The sequence below is a fragment of the Rhinoraja longicauda genome, chromosome 22 (genome assembly GCF_053455715.1).
Source record: "Rhinoraja longicauda isolate Sanriku21f chromosome 22, sRhiLon1.1, whole genome shotgun sequence".
Classification (NCBI taxonomy): Eukaryota; Metazoa; Chordata; class Chondrichthyes; order Rajiformes; family Arhynchobatidae; genus Rhinoraja; species Rhinoraja longicauda.
The window spans coordinates 34,553,023-34,576,685 of record NC_135974.1 but is presented as its reverse complement, the minus strand read 5'-3'; the positions used below and the strand labels follow the sequence as shown (position 1 = coordinate 34,576,685).

At 45.5% G+C, this 23,663-nt stretch overlaps 1 protein-coding gene across 1 annotated transcript in view; it reads right to left on the bottom strand.

Annotated features, from left to right (window-relative positions):
* Window positions 1-3,810: 3,810 nt before the first annotated feature.
* LOC144604553 (zinc finger protein 704-like) overlaps window positions 3,811-23,663 on the bottom strand; it is a 68,648-nt gene continuing 48,795 nt past the window's right edge. The window contains 5 exon segments of the mRNA XM_078419107.1: window positions 3,811-6,634; window positions 13,060-13,175; window positions 14,384-14,488; window positions 16,369-16,630; window positions 18,712-18,812. Coding sequence (XP_078275233.1) covers window positions 6,523-6,634; window positions 13,060-13,175; window positions 14,384-14,488; window positions 16,369-16,630; window positions 18,712-18,812 — 696 coding nt within the window. The 3' untranslated portion in view covers window positions 3,811-6,522.

Here is a 23,663-nt window from a genome sequence, read left to right as displayed (position 1 = left end):
TATCCATTACTTTCAAACAGATGTGCAACAAAATGGAGAGTTTTGAATGTTTAGTGCAGTATCTCTGATAGGGTTGCCAACTGTCCCGTATTAGCCGGGACATCCCGTATTTTGGACTAAATTTGATTGTTCCGTGCGGGCCACTGTCGGCCGGGATGTGTTCACCTATCGGAGGTTACGTAGCAACCCGCCTCCCGGCCCAGGCGGCCGCCGTTGGTGGAGCGGGAGCACGTGGCTGCTGGCTGGGTGAGGTCACGTGGGGCGCGGGGCGGTGACGTCACCTTGTCCTGTATTTGGGAGTGAGATAGTTGGCAACCCCTAATCTCTAACATGGGCATGATACTTGCCTTGGCTTTGAGGGTGTAATACTCCAACACTCCACAGGAAGGCGATGAACAACCCTGGTCTGGGTCCAAGAGGAAAATCCTTCAATTTGCAAAACATTGCCTGGAAGCATCATTATTTCCTCACCGTGACTTCAGATCCAGTGGTACAAATTTAACTGAGGTGTGTAGGAAGGAACTGCAGATGCTGGAGTAGGAACCGCCACCGCTGGCAGGTCAGGCAGATGCTGCACCCATTCCTCCTCTCCAGAGATGCTGCCTGACCCACTGAGTTACTCCAGCATTTTGTGTGTCTCCAATTCAACTGAGGCTGCAGTCGGTTCATGAATGTTTCTGTTACCTCAATAAATGTTTATTTATTTTTAAAATCTGGAACAGAATTGATTAATCAAACGAGGACCCATAAGGGTGGTGTACTTCCATCAGTTTGGATGCCCGTAATTAATGAGACAATAATAATTACTAGTGGCTCCGCTGGTGGAGTTGCTGCCTCAAGGCACCAGAGATTTGGTTACATGGTGCTGTCTGTGGAGTTTGCATGTTCTCCCTGTGGGTTTTCTCCCACATCCCAAAGATGTACAGGTTTGCCGGTTAATTGGCCCTCTGTAAAATTGCCCCTAGTGTTCAGGGAGTGGATGAGAAAGTGGGATACCATGAAACTAGTGGGAATGGGTGATCAATGGTCAGCATGGACACAGTGGGCCGAAGGGCCTGTTTCCATGCTGTGTCTTTCAATCAATTATAAAGTGTGAAGAGCTAATTAATTCTTCGCCATTGCACAACACAAAATGTTGGAGGATCTCGGCAGATCAGTCAGCATCTGTGGAGGGAATGGACAATGTTGCAAATCGGGACCCATCAAACCTATTCCATTTGGACATCCCAACCTTAAACGTCGCCTGAAAAAGGGTCTCGACCCGAAACGCCACCCATTCCTTCTCTCCCGAGATGCTGCCTGACCCGCTGAGTTACTCCAGCATTTTGTGTCTACCTTCGATTTTAACCAGCATCTGCAGTTTTTTCCTACACTTAAATGTCATCTGTTCATTCCCTCCCCAGATGCTGCCTGACCTGCTGAGTTTGTCCAACACTGTGTTTTGATCAGGATTTCTGCAGTTCGTTGCCATTCTGTTTTACTGCTTAACCAACATCCTGAACATTTGGATAGAATTAGTAAAGTAAAATCTTGGAACTGAACTTTGAATGTTAAGGGCTCTTGTAAAATAGTTCGAGAGAGTGGAGATCAAATGTCATTAATATAATCCGTGATCAGTACTATGTTCATGGTCTGCTTTGGCAGATATATTTGAGGTTTGCAGTTGTATTTATGTTCTTACTGCAGCTCTGGGATTAGTAATCATGGTGAACATTCCAGTGGACAATACCACATTTATACTGCCTGGCTTCCATACAAGTCCTGACCAAGGAAGAGATCTGTGTAGATAAATGCACATAGAGCTGCAGTAGGTAAAGTATGGCAAATAGAGGTGAGTTCATGTGCAATCAAGGAACTGCAGATGCTGGTTTACAAAACAAGACACACAGTGCTGAAGTGACTAACTGGGTACGGCATTGTGTATGGAGAACAGGGATTAGAAGTGTTTTTTAGTAGGGACCCTTCTCCAGACTGGAGAAAGGTACCAAGCAGAAACTTCACCCATCCATGCTCTCCACAGATGCTGCCTGACCCTCTGAGTTACTCCAGCACTCTGTGAAATGTCACCTATCCATTCTCTCCACAGATGCTGCCTGACCCTCTGAGTTACTCCAGCACTCTGTGAAATGTCACCCATCCATGTTCTCCAGAGATGCTGCCTGACCCGCTGAGTTACTCCAGCATTGTGAAACGTCACCTATCCATGCTCTCCAGAGATGCTGAGTTATTCCAGCACTCTGTGAAACGTCACCTATCCATGTTCTCCAGAGATGCTGCCTGACCCTCTGAGTTACTCCAGCACTCTGTGAAACGTCACCTATCCATGCTCTCCAGCACTCTGAAACGTCACCTATCCATGTTCTCAGAGATGCTGCCTGACCCGCTGAGTTACTCCAGCACTCTGTGCCTTTTTCAGGTGAGTTGAGTTGAGTTGTTTAAGTTGACATAAGTGGAGTTTAATTCCCATGAATCATTAAGGCTACGTAATACATCACGGTATCTAACTGGGAACCTTATAACATTGCTTTAAAACCAGGAGTCAGATCAGGACTAAAGTCAGTGCTAGAGTCAGCTTTGCTCTGCTGTGAAGAAAAACTAATTTGAAAATTAATAAGTGAAAATGCACAGCAGCAGGCTCAGGGAGAGCTTCTCGCCCTCTGTAATTAGGCTTCTGAACGGTCCTTCCATAAACTAGGGTACTGTCCGATTAAACCTCTACCCCATTACGGACAGTGGACTTTGTCGATGGCAGTGCTGTCTCAGTTCAGTTTATTGTCACGTGTACCGAGGTACAGTGAAAAGAATTTGGTGCGTGCTAACCAGTCAGCAGAAAGACAAAACGTGATTACAATCGATCCATTTTAAGAGTGTATTGATACAGGAAAAGGGAATAATGTTTAGTGCAAGGTCCAATCAAGGATAGTCCGAGGGTCATCAAAGAGGTGGCTAGTAGTTCAGCACTGCTCTCTGGTTGTGATAGGATGGTTCAGTTGCCTGATAACAGCTGGGAAGAAACTGTCCCTGAATCTGGCAGTGTGTGTTTTCACACTTCTGTACCTTTTGCCTGATGGGAGAGGGGAGAAGAGGGAGTGGCCGGGGTGAGACTTGTCCTTGATTATGCTGCTGGCCTTGCCGAGGCAGCGTGAGGTATAAGTACAATACTGAGAACTATATTCTACACTCTGTATCTTCCCCTTTCCTCTACCTATTGTACTTGAGTTTTGCTTTATTGTATTTATGTATAGTATTAACAATTCAATTCCATGATTATCTGATATGAGGGTTTGACAGCACTGGGCCTGTACACGCTGGAGTTTAGAAGGTTGAGGGGGGACCTCATTGAAACTTACAGAATAATGAAAGGCATAGATAGAGTGGATGTGGAAAGGATGTTTCCACTGGTGGGAGAGTCTAGGAATAGAGGTCACAGCCTCAGAATTAAAGGGTGCGCATTCGGGAGGAGCAGGAGGAACTTCTTTAGTCAGAGAGTGGTGAATCTGTGGAACTCATTGCCACAGAGGGCTGTGGAGGCCAAGTCAGTGGATATTTTTAAGGCAGAGATAGACAAATTCTTGATTAGAACGGGTGTCAGGGGTTATGGGGAAAAGGCAGGAAAATAGGATTAGGAGGCAGAGATCAGCCATGATTGAATGGCGGAGATGTGATTGATTGGATCGCTTGCAAAAACAATGTTTTTCACTGTACACGTGATAAACCTAAGCCTAACACTTGGTGTCAAAGTGACAACGAGCTTTACATAGTGGCAACGTGCTGCTGAAATGCATCGCTATTTAGACAAAAGTGGTTCTGAGGATCTTTATTTCTTGCATTTTTAAAAAATATATGAAACCCAGAATTACTTTGGCACGTAAACCTCAGCAGTAGGCAATTGCTGTTCATATAATACAAGGCACAGCATCACAGGTGTATATACAGAAACAAGAGGTCCTTTCCAATCCGGTTCACTTAGTAATTATGTTCCTTTGTAAAACCACGAGAATTTTATATCTCCACCGAAAACACAGTATGGAAAGCGAATGCCCTGCCTTTCCAACATCAATTGAAAAAAAAAGCACATTATACATATTATCATCCATAACTTTTTCATACAAAAAGTGCATTTTCCTCTATAAAGGATTTTGATTTCTTCACCTGTTCAATGATTTAAGTTCGGAAACCAAAGCTGGTATAACTGCTGGTAATACACATCCTGTCTTCAAAGTAGAAATAAAGTCCTCTCTTGGAATGTTTACTGCCACAATTATGCAATACCAATACATTTGGCAATAAAACTAGCTTTGTTTAGGTTGGGGGGGGGGGGGTGGGGTGGGAGATTCCAGTTTCTCTTTGCAGGGTGACATTTGGAAAATTGAACATTTTTAATTTCCAAAATGCAAAGAACAAACTCAATATATATATATGAACGTTGCCAAAAATGGGCAGTACACATTCATTTATTATTTCGCCAGTTGTGTTCAAACACCAGAGAAGAGCTGTTTATTCAATGTCTATTTTACAGACAAGCCCTTTTTTTCCCCCCCAAAAAAATCTGGTATATAATTAAAAATATTAGAGTCTCTGCTGATCCATTTTACAGTTATAAACATTAAAATCCTGAGAATACAGCGATATCATAAACTGTGGAGACAATTACTTTGGTATGATGTTCTAAAAGCCAACATCTGAAAACTGATTCAACTTGAGATAGGCTTAGTTTTCCTTTGTTGATGGTTGATATGGGCTGGATATTACAGTAGGGCCAGTATATCAGCTAAACATACCCTCATTTCAGAATTTTACTGCTTTAAAAGATTTGAAATTACAAAGCAAATCATCTTTCTAAAACAATTCATCAAATTTATTTGTTTGGCAAATTGAATTAATTGCCACAGAAGGCTGTGGAGGCCAAGTCAATGGATATTTTTAAGGCAGAGATTGATTAGTACGGGTGGCGGGAGTCATGGGGAGAATGGGGTTAGGAGGGAGAGATAGATCAGCCATGATTGAATGGCGGAGTAGACTTATCATATCATATCATATCATATATATACAGCCGGAAACAGGCCTTTTCGGCCCTCCAAGTCCGTGCCGCCCAGTGATCCCCGTACATTAACACTCTCCTACACCCACCTTGATGGGCCGAATGACCTAATTCTGCTCCTGTCACTTGTGAACTTCTATATGTCATCAAACTACCGATTACTTCAATGTGCTTAGAAACTTCATTGCGTCATTTGCTGGCCAATGACTAACTGGATTAAAAGCAATCTTGAACCCTTTTGTGTGGTCAATCTGTTAAAGGTTTGAAGCTGCCGGTTTGGTTTCGCTTCCGGTTAAGTGTTTGCCTGGAGATGAGATGGAACTGGTGGTACATTGGACTGGACCTAGCTTAATATCCTGGTTATTATAAGAAGGTGCAGCGTTCTGCAATGGTCACCGTCATCGAAACGTGACCAAATGAAGGAACGCAAAGAAAACTGCGCTTGTGAGCAGATACAATTGCGGAATAGCTTAAAAAGAAAAAAAAGAAAAGTGTAATGGCAACCAGCACTAAAGACCAGACTAAACACTGTGAAAAAATGGTGGTCGTCGTACATTCATGAAAATGGATCATCAATACAAAACCACTTTCATCAGATTTTTCTCTCTTCTCAAAACCTTAAACTAAGGCGATGCTACAAGTCTTATCATACAGTGAAGAGACATTATTTACACCTCACATATTCATCACCTGTCCTATCAGGGTGCACTTTTGGCAACTTGTGTGCTTCTCAAATCATTCGCTGTGCAGTAGGCCAAGTGCACACCTGAACGCTTCCAGCCAGCTCTCCACCTTCTTTCTCCTGCTTCCAATTTACAAGCCAAAACATTTAGAGCAAAAATTGTGTTTTAAAAAAATCTTATGACAGTAATGTGTTTTCACAGTAAAAACAATTAAAATTTAGATTTTTTTTTCCTTTGTATATCATCAAAAATCAAAACTATAAAACTTACAATTTTTAATGCAGTAAAAAGCAAAGCTCTACGACACAAAAAAAAAATCTTGAACAGTTCTGCATGTGTTTCCTGAAACAAAGCAAATGACACGTGGCTGTGCAGTGGGAGGAAGAACTAATTCTTCCTCAAGGGTGAACTTTTTCCTTTGCAGAGGGGCTAAAATGAACCATATCGCCAGTGTGCAGAGATGGCAGTCGAAAAATAAACCCATGTTTTGGACTTTTATCAACTTGGCAAAAAAGATTAATTATTGGAAAACAAAAATCTGGCTAAAATGTCAGCTGGTTCAGATGCCACAGAAAACACAGCAAGTTCAAAGAAAAAAAGTATTTAGTTTATAAAAAGTTAATATTTTTTGATTGTATTCATACGTAATTACAAGTGCTTTACCCAAACCGAATCGTGCTTTAAGCATTCCCTGCTCTTAACATTGTCTTGCCTTTCTCTTACTACCATTGATTGTTCAGGAAACCGCGAGCAGTTGGGTCTAATTAGAGTGTACAAAATACAGAAAGTGCCATTCATTCAGTCAACAAACCGCTGACAGGCCTTCTTCCAGCGACAGGCAGTGCACCACATATCCCGGTTTTCCATTCCATAAACTTTCCGGCATTTCTTTCCTTCGCCTCTCGGCTTCCTGAAAGGAGATGTGTACAAGTTGGTGAACGTAGTAGCCTTTGACATGGAGAAGTCAACCCATTGCAAAAAATACCACAGGCTGGCAGTAGAGTTGCTGCCTTACAGCGCCAGAGACCCGGGATCGTCCTGTCTGCACAGAGTCTGTACGTTCTCCCCGTGACCTGCGTGGGCTTTCTCCGAGATCATCGGTTTCCTCCCACACTCCAAAGACGTACAGATAGCAGATATTAGCAGATAAGGAGATAGCAGATATTAGTAGTAAGCACAGAGTAGTGATTGTGGGTGATTTCAATTTTCCGTATATAGACTGGGAATCACATTCTGTTAAAGGGCTGGATGGTTTGGAGTTTGTAAAATGTGTGCAGGATAGTTTTTTGCAGCAATACGTAGAGGTGCCTACCAGAGAAGGGGCAGTGTTGGACCTCCTGTTAGGAAATGAGACGGGTCAGGTGACGGAGGTATGTGTTGAGGAGCACTTTGGGTCTAGTGATCATAATGCCATTAGTTTCAATATAATTATGGAGAAGGTCAAATCTGGACCAAGGGTTGAGATTTTGGATTGGAGAAAGGCTAATTTTGAGGAGATGAGAAAGGATTTAAAAGGAGTGAAATGGAACTTTTTGTTTTATGAAAAGGATATAATAGAGAAATGGAGGATATTTAAAGGTGAAATTTTGAGAGTACAGAGTCTTTATGTCCCTGTTCGGTGGAAAGGAAAGAATAATAATTTGAAAGAGCCGTGGTTTTCCAGGGAAATTGGACACTTGGTTCGGAAAAAGAGGGAGATATACAATAAATATAAGCGGCAGGGAGTAAATAAGGTTCTTGAGGAATATAAAGAATGTAAAAGGAATCTTAAGAAGGAAATTAGAAAAGCGAAAAAAAGATATGAGGCTGCTTTGGCAAGTAATGTAAAAGTAAACCCCAAGGGGTTCTACAGATATGTCAATAGCAAAAGGATAGTGAGGGATAAAATTGGTTCATTAGAGAGTCAGAGTGGACAGCTATGTGCTGAGCCGGAAGAAATGGGGGAGATATTAAACAATTTCTTTTCTTCGGTATTCACCGAGGAGAAGGATATTGAATTATGTGAGGTAAGCGAAACAAGTAGAGTAGTGATGGAAATTATGAGGATTAAAGAAGAGGAGGTACGGACACTTTTGAAAAATATAAAAGTGGATAAGTCTCCAGGTCCTGATAGGATATTCCCTAGGACATTGAGGGAAGTTAGTGCAGAAATAGCAGGGGCTATGACGGAAATATTTCAAACGTCATTAGAAACGGGGATGGTGCCGGAAGATTGGCGCATTGCGCATGTTGTGCCTTTGTTTAAAAAAGGTTCTAAAAGTAAACCTAGCAATTATAGACCTATTAGTTTGACGTCTGTGGTGGGAAAATTAATGGAAAAGATACTTAGGGACAATATATATAATTATTTGGACAAACAAGGCCTGATTAGAAACAGTCAACATGGATTTGTGCCTGGAAGGTCATGTTTGACTAATCTTCTTGAATTTTTTGAAGAGGTTATCAGGGAAATTGATAAGGGCAAGGCTGTGGATGTTGTCTATATGGACTTCAGTAAGGCATTTGACAAGGTTCCACATGGAAGGTTGATTAAGAAGGTTAAATCGTTGGGTATTAATAGTGAGGTTGCAAGATGGATTCAACAATGGCTGAATGGGAGATACCAGAGGGTAATGGTTGACAATTGTATGTCAGGTTGGAGGCCAGTGTCTAGTGGAGTGCCCCAGGGATCTGTGTTGGGTCCACTGTTGTATGTCATTTACATTAATGATCTGGATGATGGTGTGGCAAATTGGATTAGTAAATATGCAGATGATACTAAGATAGGTGGTGTAGTTAGTAATGAAGTAGAGTTTCAAAGTCTACAGAGAGACTTGGGCCTTTTGGAAGGGTGGGCTGAAAGATGGCAGATGGAGTTTAATGCTGATAAGTGTGAGGTGCTGCATTTTGGTAGGACAAATCAAAATAGGACGTACAGGGTAAATGGTAGGGAATTGAGGAATGCAGTGGAACAGAGGGATCTGGGAATAACTGTGCATTGTTCCCTGAAGGTGGCATCTCATGTGGATAGGGTGGTGAAGAAGGCATTTGGTATGCTTGCCTTTATAAATCAGAGCATCGAGTATAGAAGTTGGGATGTAATGTTAAAATTGTACAGGGCATTGGTGAGGCCGAATCTGGAGTATGGTGTGCAGTTCTGGTCGCCAAATTATAGGAAAGATGTCGACAAAATGGAGAGGGTACAGAGGAGATTTACTAGAATGTTGCCTGGGTTTCAGCACTTAAGCTACAGAGAGGTTGAACAGGTTGGGTCTTTATTCTTTGGAGCGTAGAAGGTTGAGGGGGGACTTGATAGAGGTTTTTTAAATTTTGAGAGGGACGGACAAAGTTGACGTGGGTAGGCTTTTCCCTTTGAGAGTGGGGAAGATTCCAACAAGGGGACATAGCTTCAGAATTGAGGGACAAAAGTTTAGGGGTAACATGAGGGGTAACTTCTTTACTCAGAGGGTGGTGGCTGTATGGAATGGGCTTCCGGTGGAAGTGGTGGAGGCTGGCTCGATTTTATTATTTAAGAGTAAATTGGATAGGTATATGGATAAGAGGGGATTAGAGGGTTATGGTCTGAGTGCAGGTAGATGAGACTAGGTCAGGGAGAGTGGTCGGCGTGGACTAGTAGGGCCGAACGGGCCTGTTTCCGTGCTGTAGTTGTTATATGGTTATATGTTATATGGTTATTTGTAGGTTAATTGGCTTGGTTTATATGTAAAAAAATGTCCCTTGTGTGTAGGATAGTGTTAAAATGCAGGGATCGCTGGTCGGCACGGACCCGGTGGGCCGAAGGGCCTGTTTCCGCGCTGTATTTCTAAACTAAACTAAATATTCAGGCAAAACTTATGTGGGTAAAATTCATCTGCACTGCAGTGCTGTGGTCAGGATGGATGATGGGTGAAGTCACACTACCTCTGCACTCACACTGGCTGGTGGGTGTACGAGTATAATTTCCCAAATGACTATTGTCAGAAGGTCGCACTGTGAACAAATTCTCCACTCATTCACCCACTATTTAAAAACCTCAGAGGCACACTTCCTCTCTCGGGCAACCCTGCCTTTTCACCCAAACGCAGCAAAACTTCAGGGAAAGTCAAGCAAGTTTACCCTGACGGTAATCTGCAATATTGGTTTCAAACTGGGGCCAAGAGGTGAGTCATTGGAAATTCCTGGTCTATTTAAAAGTGGTCAAGATCACAGTGCAGGATGTTGTAAAACATACAATTATTGAAGCAGTGATTCTAAATTGCAAATATCACAATCATTCATTAACTACAAGAATTCACTTCTCACTGTCCAAGCTTTAAAAATAGAAGGCAAATGGTACTCATTGATTTAGCCAAAAACGTAATAACGTAAAGGGGTTTTTAATGTACTTGATAACGCAACTGTGTCAAACTTTGTAGTACACTTGTTGAAATAGATAGATGCCCTTTGATTGACCGATTGAAAGACACAGCATAGAAACAGGCCCTTTGGCCCAACGAGTCCATGTTGACCATCTGTTGTTCACATTAGTTCCACATTATCCAACTTTCCCATCCACTCTCACACTAGGGGCGATTGTAGAAGCCCATTAACCTCCAAACACGCACGTCTCTGGGATGTGGGAGGAAACCGGAGCACCTGGAGGAAACCCACGTGCTCACAGGGAAAATGTGCAAACTCCATACAGACAGCACCCGAGGTCAGGATCAAACCGGGGTCTCTGGTGCCGTGAGGCAGGAGCTCTACCAACCACACCACTGTGCTGGCCAAGTTGCCAGACACTTACATTTGACGTGTTTTATGTATAAAGCTGGTGCTTGTCGAAGAGCAGGAGGTGGGAAACAAGAGATGGAAACCATAGAAGATTGTAGGTGCTTCGTATAAGTACATTGTAGATAGACACAATATGCTGGAGTAACTCAGCGGGACAGGCGGTATCTCTGGAGAGAAGGAATGGGTGGCGTTTCGGGTCGAGACCCTTCAGACTGGTATACGGTTTGGGATACACTAACCACATAATTCCCCTTCTGACTATCCACCATCAGAAGGGCAGACATATTTGCTGCCTTGTTAAACTGCACATTTGCTTTACAGCAAAACACCTCTCGCTTGGAAGCAGAGCTGTGTTTATACTGTGACATCATTATATATGCCTCTCACATTTCCCCTTTTAAAAAAAAAAATCTGTGGAATATTTGAAACTAAAGGAATTGTTTCCCAAATTATATCAAGCAAGACCATGTAACTATGAACTGAAATATCTTTGGGGGCCGTGAAGAGAGGAAGGGGTGGGGGTGGGCAGGGAGTGGAGCTAAATGGACATTCCTTTGAAGAATCTGTTACAGATGAGATAGTCTGAATGACCATGATGTATCACTTATGAATTTCCTTGCTTGTATCTTCTCCACATCAGAGTGGAATTTAAAAAGTCATAAACCGTTGGAGTAACTCAGCGGATCAGGCAGCATCTGTGGAGAACATGGATAGGTGACGTTTCACAGAGTGCTGGAGTAACTCAGCGGGTCAGGCAGCATCTGTGGAGAACATGGATAGGTGACGTTTCACAGAGTGCTGGAGTAACTCAGCGGGTCAGGCAGCATCTGTGGAGAACATGGATAGGTGACGTTTCACAGAGTGCTGGAGTAACTCAGCGGGTCAGGCAGCATCTCTGGAGAACATGGATAGGTGACGTTCCACAGAGTGCTGGAGTAACTCAGCGGTCAGGCAGCATCTGTGGAGAACATGGATAGGTGACGTTTCACAGAGTGCTGGAGTAACTCAGCGGCTCAGGCAGCATCTCTGGAGAACATGGATAGGTGACGTTTCAGGTCGGGACCCTTCTACAGACTATGCTGCTTGACCTGCTGAGTAACTCCAGCATTTTGTGTCTTTTGTTTGTAAACTAGCACCTGCAGGTCTTCATTTCTAGAGCAGAATTAAAATGTAAAATCGATGTCAACTGTGCATACCCATTAGTGAGAATTAAATATGAATTAAAAATGAAATAATTTGTACAGATGTTCTATTTTGCAAGTAATCGTGCATTATTGCAGCTGAAAACTTGCTGAGAAATCTCCGATGTTAAAGTGCAATTTGCTTCTATGAAGATGGACGTGCACAAGTCGCAGATTAACAGTGGGCTTTGGTTTGTAAAATTGGTTTCAAATTAGGGGACAAAAGGCAAAAGTAATTGGAAATTCCTGCACTATTTGAAAATGGTCATGATCATGGGGTATAACGCTGTAAAGCACATGATTAGAGAAACTATGCTTCGAAATTGCTTCTCCGGAATAGCTTCCCCTCTGAACAAGTTTCTGAACGGTCCTTCCATAAGCAAAGGAATTGTCTGATTATCCTATTTTAGTTTAGTTTAGAGATACAGCTTGTAAACAGGTCCCTTCAGCCCACCGAGTCCACACCGACCAGCTATCCCCGCACACTAACATCACCCTACATGCATTAGGGACAATTTCTTAACATTTATACCAAACCAATTATAACCTACAAACCTGTACGTCTTTGGAGTGTGGGAGGAAACCGAAGGTCTCGGAGAAAACCCACGCAGGTCACGGGGAGAACGTACAAACTCCGTACAGACAGCGCCCGTAGTCAGGATGGAATCCAGGTCTCTGGCGTTGTAAGCGCTGTAAGGCAGCAACTCTACCGCTGCGCAACCGTGCCGCCCATTATGGACATCGGAATTGTGACACTACAATGTTGAGAACAAAATCCTGCACTCTGTATACACTGGAATTTAGAAGGATGAGAGGGGATCTTATCGAAACGTATAAGATTATTAAGGGGTTGGACACGTTAGAGGCAGGAAACATGTTCCCAATGTTGGGGGAGTCCAGAACAAGGGGTCACAGTTTAAGAATAAGGGGTAGGTCATTTAGAACTGAGATGAGGAAAAACTTTTTCAGTCAGAGAGTTGTGAATCTGTGGAATTCTCTGTCTCAGAAGGCAGTGGAGGCCAATTCTCTGAATGCATTCAAGAGAGAGCTAGATAGAGCTCTTATGGATAGCGGAGTCAGGGGGTATGGGGAGAAGGCAGGAAGGAACGGGGTACTGATTGAGAATGATCAGCCACGATCACATTGAATGGCGGTGCTGGCTCGAGGGGCCGAATGGACTCCTGCACCTATTGTCTATTGTATCTTCCCCTTTGTTCTAACTATTGTCCTTGATTATATTTATGTGTGGTATTATCTGATCTGTTTGGATAGCACGCAAAACAACACTTTTCCCGGTACTTTTGTGCATGTGACAATAATAAAACCCAAAATATGAATTGCAAACAGTATTATCACAAATAAAAATTGCAGCAGGTCAAAGTATGGAACAGAACTATATTCGTACCTAGTTCCTGGCCCTTGTTTCGGGGATGAGACGAGAGAGGTGTGTACCTTCAAGGATGGGTGAGACATCTGCCTCTTCTCAACAATACTTACTGGACGAATTTGTGTTAAAGGACCCTAAACATAATCAGAGATTGACATGAGGTTCCTGGTTTGTATTGCATCACACCAAAAATCCAGAGCTTTTTATGTACAGACAAAGGTGGCGGTACATATTATTAATAAACATACATGTAAAACAAAATCACATTCATGTAATCAAAAGGAACTGCTGAAGAAGGGTCCCGACCCATAACGTCACCCATTCCTCCTACCCTTCTCTTCAGAGATGTGTAGGAAAATAACTGCTGGTACAAATCGAAGGTAGGCACAAAATGCTGGAGTAACTCAGCGAGTCAGGCAGCATCTCAGGAGAGAAGGAATGGGTCGAGACCCTTCTTCAGTCTGAAGAAGGGTCTCGACCCGAAACGTCACCCGTTCCTTCTCTCCTGATATGCTGCCTGACCCGCTGAGTTACTCCAGCATTTTGTGTCTCCCTTCTCTCCTGAGATGCTGCCTGACCCGCTGAGTTACTCCAGCATTTTGCATACATTGCCTGCCTCTTTATTTATTTTTAAATGTTGGCTGAACAGGAGATCAATTTTGAGGCTCCACCCATGGGGAATTCGACCGAGGAATGTGCCACATGCCAGTTTAAATCATTTTTTTCACTGGACACGTTTTTCAGGTTTAAACAAAAATATATGTTTGCGAGGTCGCCGAGCTCCTAATTAAAAGGTCACCACACACCGGGCCTCTTAATTGGTTTACTTGACTGAAAATCAGCGCTTCATTCATTTTTCCCAAGTGGATTAAGGGTTCAGCAACTCCGTTTTAGTTTAGAGATACAGCGCTGAAACAGGCCCTTCGGCCCACCGAGTCCACGCCGATCAGCGATCCCCGCGCACTAACACTGCCCTACACACACACACACACACACACACTGGGGACAATTAACAAACCCGGGGGAAACCCACGGTGTGACAGGGTGAACATGTATTCATAATCCATCCCTGTAGGAAAAAACTGCAGGTGCTGGTTTAAGTCGAAGGTAGACACAATATGTTGGAGCAACTCAGCGGGCCAGGCAGCATCTCGGGAGAGAAGGAATGGGTGATGTTTCGGGTCGAGACCCTTTGGGTCACTCATTCCTTCTCTCCCGAGTTGCTGCCTGACCCGTTGAGTTGCTTCAGCATTTTTGTGTCCACCTTTGGTAGCAAAAGCTATTCACTGTACTTTACACAGGGCAACAATAAACCCAAACCGAAAGGTGTAAAACCACCCACCTGTGAGCCTTTAAAGATGACAGGTGGAGTCTGCAACGAGATGCTGAACCCAGAACCATTTGGCATGAACTTCGATGACACGGGGATGCTCACATGTGCAGTAGCCTGGAAATAAATGTACCATCAGAGGGATAGAAAAGCAAAAATAAAAACAAACTGGTCAATTGCAGCAGCCCAGACCATCACACAAACCAACAGTTTGTGGAATTGGAAGTATAGTCTCTGTGAGACGTCACCTATCCATGTTCTCCACAGATGATGCCTGACCTGCTGAGTTACTCCAACACTCTGTGAAACGTCACCTATCCATGTTCTCCACAGATGATGCCTGACCCGCTTCCAATGGAAGTATACACTTCCATTGACTCCATCTACACCTCACGCTGCCTCGGCAAGGCCAGCAGCATAATCAAGGACCAGTCTCACCGCCGGTCACTCCCTCTTCTCCCCTCTCCCATCAGGCAAGAGGTACAGAAGTGTAGAAAGGCACACCTCTAGATGCAGGGACAGTTTCTTCCCGGCTGTTACCAGGCAACTGAATCGTCCTACCAACAACTAGAGAGCAGTCCTGAGCCGCTCTCTATCACATTGGAGACCTGCAGATTATCTTTAACCGGACTTCACTTGACTTTTATCTTGCACTAAACGTTAACTATTAACCAGTCTTTCTGCTGACTCGTTAGCGAACAACAAAAATCTTTCGCTGCACCTTGGTGCACGTGACAATAAACCAGACTAAACTAAACTCCAGTGAAGATGCTGAATCATAAGTTAACATTGAGCCCCGCTCTGATTGTCTATGGCAATTTTTTGTTATAAATTTCAAAATAAACTTTATTCGAAAAATAAATATATACAAAACATGAACCTTACAAAACTCCATCTAGGAGACTATACGTACATTCAAAACGGTTTAGACAAATGACACAATTTCACTCCCCACCCTTTCACTACCACTCATGTAGCCCACTGGCATGGAATCCCTTCCCTTATTTTGAGGGGCGTCTCCACCCCCCCCCCCCCCCCCAAAGAAGTTGGCCTTCATAACAAGAGGAGTTGAGTATAGGAGCAAAGAGGTCCTTCTGCAGTTGTACAGGGCCCTGGTGAGACCGCACCTGGAGTACTGTGTGCAGCTTCGGTCTCCAAATTTGAGGAAGGATATTCTTGCTATTGAGGGTGTGCAGCGTAGGTTTACTAGGTTAATTCCCGGAATGGCGGGACTATCATATGTTGAAAGACTGGAGCGACTAGGCTTGTATACACTGGAATTGTGGAAGGATGAGAGGGGATCTTATAGAAACATATAAGATTATTAAGGGGTTGGACACGTTAGAGGCAGGAAACATGTTCCCAATGTTGGGGGAGTCCAGAACAAGGGGCCTCAGTTTAAGAATAAGGGGTAGGCCATTTAGAACTGAGATGAGGAAAACCTTTTTCAGTCAGAGAGTTGTGAATCTGTGGAATTCTCTGTCACAGAAGGCAGTGGAGGCTAATTCTCTGAGTGCTTTCAAGAGAGAGTTAGATAGAGCTCTTAAGGATAGCGGAGTCAGGGGGTATGGGGAGAAGGCAGGAACGGGGTACTGATTGGGAATGATCAGCCATGATCACATTGAATGGTGGTGCTGGCAATCTGCAGACAGCTGGAGATGGTGATGAAGAGAGCTAGATAGAGCCGAATGGCCTACTCCAGCACCTATTGTCTATTGTCTATTGACCCTAGACTGTGGCCCTCCCCCACAGAGCCTTGGTGTTGGCTGCACCAAGCTTCAGTGCGTCCCTCAGCACGTACTCCCGCAGTCTGCAGCGGGCCAGTCGGCAACATTCCCCGACGGACAGCTCGCTCCGCTGGGAGGCCAACAAAGCTCGGGCAGATCAAGGACCGACCGAGTTGCCGACCTCCCAGCAGCGCTCGATGTCCGTCTCTGAATGCGTCGCTGGGAACAGTCCGTAAATCGCAGAGTCCTCTGTGTCGGATGGCGGTTTACCTGGTAGGCATGATCAGTGCGTACGTGGTACAGGTTGGTCGGGGCAGAGCAGCTCAGGGGCGTCACCAACCTCTCCTCGCTCTTCACCGAGGCCGGGTTGGACGACCCACAATCCACGCTGGGGAAAGCGGGAGGCATGGTTGCCGTTGGCGACATTGGCGTGAGACTGCTCAAACCGTCCGTTAGCGAATCGACATCGACATCAATCTCTGAGTAATAGAAATCCTCCTCGCCATCACAGTGATCCGAGTCTCCATTGTGCCTGCAATCAGACGTGCCGTCAGCAATCTTGCCAAACCCATCACCAACGCTTGACATACCGTCTCAAAGCACTGACAGCACACACCCGATAGGTCAGAAGAGACAGGAGCAGAATTAGGCCATTTGGCCCATCGAGTCCGCCCCACCATTCAGTCATGGCTGATCTACCTCTCCCTCCTAACCCCATTCTCCTGCCTTCTCCCCATAACCTCTGACACCCGCACTAATCAAGAATCCATCTATCTCTGCCTTAAATATATCCACTGACTTGGCCTCCACAGCCGTCTGTGGCAAAGAATTCCACAGATTCACCACCCACTGACTAAAGAAATTCCTCCTCGTCTCCTTCCTAAAAGAACGTCCTTTAATTCTGAGGCTGTGACCTCTAGTCCTAGACTCTCCCACTAGTGGAAACATCCTCTCCACATCCACTCTATCCAGGCCTCTCACTATTCTGTACGTTTCAATGAGGTCCCCCCTCATTCTTCTAAACTCCAGCGAGTGCAGGCCCAGTGCTGACAAACGCTCATCACATGGTAGATGAGTTAGTCACTGTTGATTGTGTAGAACCTAGCCTACAATGTTGCATAAATTGCCAAGCTCAATTGTCTATATAATTTATTATTACCGCATGCTATAGTATAGCTATATATATATGCTATAGTATATACTATACCATATACACACTATAATATAGCTACATATATATATGGTATAGTATATACTATACTATATACACGCTACAGTATAGGATCGCTTTGCTCAACACCTGCGCTCGGTCCGCGTTAACCAATCTGATCTCCCGGTGGCTGAGCACTTCATCTCCCCCTCCCATTCCCAGTCTGACCTTTCTGTCATGGGCCTCCTCCAGTACCATAGTGAGTCCCACCGGAAATAGGATGAACAGCACCTCGTATTTCGCCTGGGCAGCTTGCAGCCCAGCGGTATGAATATTGACTTCTCCAACTTTAGATAGTTCCTCTGTCCCTCTCTTCCCCTCCCCCTTCCCAGATCTCCCTCTATCTTCCTGTCTCCACCTATATCCTTCCTTTGTCCCGCCACCCTGACATCAGTCTGAAGAAGGGTCTCGACCCGAAAAGTCGCCCATTCCTTCTCTCCTGAGATGCTGCCTGACCTGCTGAGTTACTCCAGCATTTTGTGAATAAATACCTTCGATTTGTACCAGCATCTGCAGTTAGTTTCTTATAGTATAGCTATAGTATATCCAGAGGAGCTGAATCATGCCACCACAACCAGTGAGCAGTGCTGAACTACTATCTACCTCATTGGAGACCCTTGGACTATCTCTGATCAGACTTTACTGGCTTTACTTTGCACTAAACGTTATTCCCTTATCATGTATCACGTACACACTGCAAAATGGCTCGATTGTGACCATGTGTTGTCTATCCGCTGGCTGGTTAGCACGCAACCAGAGCTTTTCACTGCAGCTCGGTACACGTGACAAGAAACGGAAACTATAACACTACATTCAGCACTCTGGTATTTTTCTCTTTGCTCCACCTGCCATATTTACGCGCGGCTTGATTGTATTTGTTTGGTGTGATTTGACTCGATAGCAAGCACTGTATCTTGGTTAACGTTACAAGAAGAAACCAAAATGAAGGCAGTGGAGGCCAATTCTCTGAATGCATTCAAGAGAGAGCTAGATAGAGCTCTTAAGGACAGCGGAGTCAGGGGGTATGGGGAGAAGGCAGGAACGGGGTACTGATTGAGAATGATCAGCCATGATCACATTGAATGGCGGTGCTGGCTCGAAGGGCCGAATGGCCTCCTCCTGCACCTATTGTCTAAAAGCAAGAATAAATCAATACCGGTAATAAGAGGCCACGTGGCCCCATTGCAGAAGTGTTAGCGTGGAGGGGCTGGACACTGGAAGTGTCCTGAGCTAATTCTGTGACCACCATTGTCTACTGTACAAGTGGTGACCCCCACTGATTGTCGCCGGAAGCTTGTGCCCTTTACAGGGCGGACGATGACAGCGATGTAACATTTGAAACACGGATGATGGACATGAAAGAAGGCGGCATTTCACTGTAAGCGGCAGCGTTTCAGACCTACCCCAAGTGCAGTGCGCGTACGTGCTTCTGCATCCCTGATGACGTGCTTAGAACCTTCCCACAATTCTTCCACAAACATTTAAACATGACCTTCATGGAGTTCTGTGGGAATAGAACAGATGGAGCCGAGTGAATAAGGCGTTGGTACCAGATCCCAGCTTCAATGAGATGCACTCCTGGAACTAAATCTACACGAAGGAACTGCAGATGCTGGGTTAAAATGGAAGGTAGACACAAAATGGGGCTCGACCCGAAACGCCACCCATTCCTTCTCTCCAGAGATGCTGCCTGTCCCACTGAGTTACTCCAGCACTCTGTGAAACGTCACCCATTCCTTCTCTCCAGAGATGCTGCCTGACCCGCTGAGTTACTCCAGCATTTTATGTCTACCTTCGATTTAAACCAACATCTGCAGTTTTATTTGTCCTAAACCTGCGCCTGAATTGTTCTGACATTTGAATGTTCCATCTGGATGGGTAAAGTGGTTATTTGCTTTCACAGGGAAGGGCTCATTGAACAACTCTTATCTCTTTTTCCCCAGTTTCCTAAACCACTTCGTACGTGTACACATGACGCTTTGTCCCAATGGCCCTTTGTTGGAACAAGTTTCTGAATGTGTGCCACCCTTGTTAAAAAGTGAGACTCCAAATACAACAGCTATATAAATGATCAAATAACAAGATTTTTAAAAAAAACTTAACAAGCAAAGTTTTGTAGTAACACAACAGTCTAGGGTCCTTCCGCTGCTGGGCATGGGGGGAAGGGTGTGGTAGAGACGCCCCTCAAAATAACGGAAGGGATTCCATGCCAGTGGGTCACATGAGTGGCAAGGGTGGGGGTGATTTTCGATTTTTTTAGATTTAGATTTAGATTTAGAGATACAGTGATCCCCGCACATTAACACTATCCTACACACACAAGGGACAATTTTTACATTTGCCCAGCCGATTAACCCACATACCTGCACGTCTTTGGAGTGTGGGAGGAAACCGAAGATCTCGGAGAAAACCCACGCAGGTCACGGGGAGAACGTACAAACTCCGTACAGACGGCGCCCGTAGTCAGGATCGAACCTGAGTCTCCGGCGCTGCATTCGCTGTAAGGCAGCAACTCTACCGCTGCGCCACCGTGCCACCCTTGTGTAATTGTTGTACTGAATATCTTTATTAAATGCACGTATGTACAGCCTCTGAGAATGTCGGATGTTGTTTTGGAAGGAACATGATTTGTATATATTTATTTCTTGAATAAAGTATTTATTGATTTTTTTTAAAACACAGCAAATGCAATAGGCAGTGTTGCTATTTTTTTAGACAATAGATAATAGGTGCAGGAGGAGGCCATTCGGCTCTTTGAGCCAACACTGCCATTCACCGTGATCATGGCTGATCATCCACAATCAGTACACCGTTCCTGCCTTCTCCGCATACCCCCTGACTCCGCTATCATTAAGAGCTCTATCTAACTCTCTCTTGAAAGCATTCAGAGAACTGGCCTCCACTGCCTTCTGAGGCAGAGAATTCCACAGATTCACAACTCTCTGAGCGAAAAAGTTTTTCCTCATCTCCGTCCAAAATGGCCTACCCCTTATTCTTAAACTGTGGCCCCTGGTTCGGGACTCGATGGGCCGAAGAGCCTGTTTCCGCGCTGGATCTCTAAACTAAACTAAACAAAACAAAACTGTTTTTTCACTTGAAGATTTTCCCTGAACGCAACTTGCTGCAAATACAACTGATGCCTTTCCTTGCTGTGAACCAATGCAATATTCAGGTGGTATCTTAATTGCCGAATGGTTACTGATTGTAGATGATCAGCCATGATCACAATGAATGGCGGTGCTGGCTCGAAGGGCCGAATGGCCTCCCCCTGCACCTTTTTTCTATGTTTCTATGTATACAATTTAACATATCCCAAATTAATCTGGAATTATTCCCGACTCAAACCAAAAGAAGGGCCCTCCAGCACTTTGTAATTTGCTCAGAATTCCAGCATCTGCAGTTCCATGTGTCCAGAGTTCGTTTCACTGTTTACCTCCAGACTGGATCTGCATCTTTTATCCAGCACCATTTCTGTTTGATTTAGTAAAAAAGGACACAAAAGTGCTGGAAGAACACAGCGTGTCAGGCAGCATCTGTGGAGAACATGGGCAGGCAACCTCTCGAGTGGGAATATCCTTCAGATTGATTGTAGTCGGGGAGGGAGGGAGGGGGGTGGGGATAGGACAAAGCCTGGCAAGTAATGGGTAGATGCAGGTGAGGGGGGTGAGGACAGGTTTACAGGGATGCTCACAAGTAGGACGATAATTGGACAGAAGCACATAGAAAAGCTGATACAACAATGAGGGACATAAAGCGGTGGGCTGACCATTCAGAGGCCATGCTGCAGGATGCACTGAGCGAAGTCGACTGGAACATGTTCCAAGCAAGTTCCAGAGACGTAAATGAGTTTGCGGAAGCGGTTACGGACTTCATTGCCACAATAGCCGATACCATCATCCCCACGGTAAGGGTCAGTATCTTCCCTAACCAAAAACCCTGGGTGGACAGGTCTATTCGCGTGGCCTTGAATGCTCGCACCGCTGCTTACAACTCCGGCCTGGCATCCGGCAACATGGACGACTACAAGGGAGAGTCCTACCGACTGCGAAGGGCAGTGAAGGATGCAAAAAAGAGGTACCGGGACAAGATGGAGTCACAGATGGAGCAGCAGGACACCAGGCGCCTTTGGCAGGGGCTACGGACTATAACTAGCTACAGGTCCAGCACCCCCTCAACCGGAAGTGCCGGCTCCTCCTTAGCTGATGACCTGAACTCTTTTTATGCACGGTTTGAGACGGGTAACACCACCAGCTCGCCGTCTAAAAAACAGCACCGAAGGGGCACTGGCTAGCGAGGCTGGAGGGGGATCCACCGCCGGGGATGTGCACACATTCTCGGTGTCCGAGCATGAGGTGAGGTGGGCTCTGACGCGTGTGAACACGAGGAAAGCTGGAGGCCCAGATGGTATATCTGGGCGAGTACTAAAGTCTTGTGCTACTCAGCTTGCTCCAGTGCTCACCACAATATTCAACCTCTCCTTGGCAAAGTCCGTGGTCCCTGCATGCTTCAAAAGATCCATCATTGTACCGGTGCCAAAGAATGCCTCTCCAGCGTGTTTAAATGACTACCGACCGGTGGCCCTCACCTCGGTTGTCATGAAATGCTTTGAGAGGCTAGTTAAGAAGCACATCTGCGCCCTCCTTCCTCGCAACATGGACCCACTACAGTTCGCATACCGTCCGAACAGGTCCACGGATGATGCGGTCTCCCAGGTTCTGCACACCGCTCTCTCTCATCTGGACAGCCAGGGGGGCTATGTGAGGATGCTGTTCATATCATATCATATATCTACAGCCGGAAACAGGCCTTTTCGGCCCTCCAAGTCCGTGCCGCCCAGTGATCCCCGTACATTAACACTATCCTACACCCACTAGGGACAATTTTTACATTCATTGACTTTAGTTCAGCATTCAACACAATAGTCCCCAGCAGACTGGTTGAGAAGCTGCTGGAACTGGGGCTTAGCACCCCTCTGTGTGCCTGGGTCCTGGACTTTCTCACTGCCAGGCCCCAAGTGGTCAGGATGGGGGAACACACATCTAGCTCCCTCACCCTGAACATAGGATCCCCCCAGGGCTGCGTCCTTAGCCCCCTACTGTACTCCCTGTACACACATGACTGTAGGGCCAGGTTCAGCTCAAACTCCATCATCAAGTTTGCTGATGACACTGTGGTGGTGGGCCGGATCTCCAACAACGATGAGAAAGCCTACCGGGAGGAGGTGGCTGATCTGGCACTCTGGTGTCAGGACAATAGCCTCCTCTTGAATGTCACTAAAACAAAGGAGCTGATTGTGGACTTCAAAAGGGCTAAACATCCAAGGACGTACACGCCACTCGAGATAAATGGGTCTATTGTGGATAGGGTGAGCAGTTTCAAATACTTGGGAGTCCGCATCGCAGAGGATCTGACGTGGGCAACGCACATTGCCGCATTGGTGGGTAAGGCTAAGCAGCGCCTTTACCACCTTAGACAACTGAGGAAATTCATTGCTTCTACTCTGGGGCTGTAGAGAGCATCCTGTCCGGCAACATTACAGTCTGGTTTGGGAACAGCTCTGCCCAGGACAGGATGGCCCTGCAGAGAGTAGTGCGTTCGGCAGAACGCACCATGGGAACTACACTCGTCCCCCTGCAGGACCTATACATCAGGTGGTGCAGATCCAGAGCAAGCAAGATCATGAGGGACCCCTGCCACCCCAGTAATGGACTGTTCCAGATGCTACGATCAGGCAAACGTCTCCGCTGTCACGCTGTGAAAACGGAGAGGATGAGACGGAGCTTCTTCCCACAGGCCATCAGGACTGTCAATTTTTATAACCCCAGAGACTAAATTTTTGTCGACACTTTTTGTGCTATGTTTAGTAACTTATTAACTTAATTTATGTGCTGTAATTCTTTTTGTGCACAACCCGCAGGCATTGCCACTTTCATTTCACTGCACATCGAGTATGTGTATGTGACAAATAAATTTGACTTGACTTGAAAGGACCAAAGATGGTCATGGGAAACTCAGCAGCCAGGCGGCATCTCTGGGAAAAAAGGAAGGTTCTGACCACGGATGCCGGGCGGTCACGGTGGTGCAGCGGTAGAGTTGCTGCCTCACAGCGAATGCAGCGCCGGAGACCCGGGTTCCATCCCGACTACGGGCGCTGTCTGTACGAAGTTTGCACGTTCTCCCCGTGACCCGCGTGGGTTTTCTCCGAGATCTTCGGTTTCCTCCCACACTCCAAAGACGTACAGGTTTGTAAGTTAATTGGCTGGGCAAATGTAAAAATTGTCCCTAGTGTGTGTAGGATGGTGTTAGTGTGCGGGGATCGCTGGGCGGCGCGGACTCGGTAGGCCGATGGGCCTGT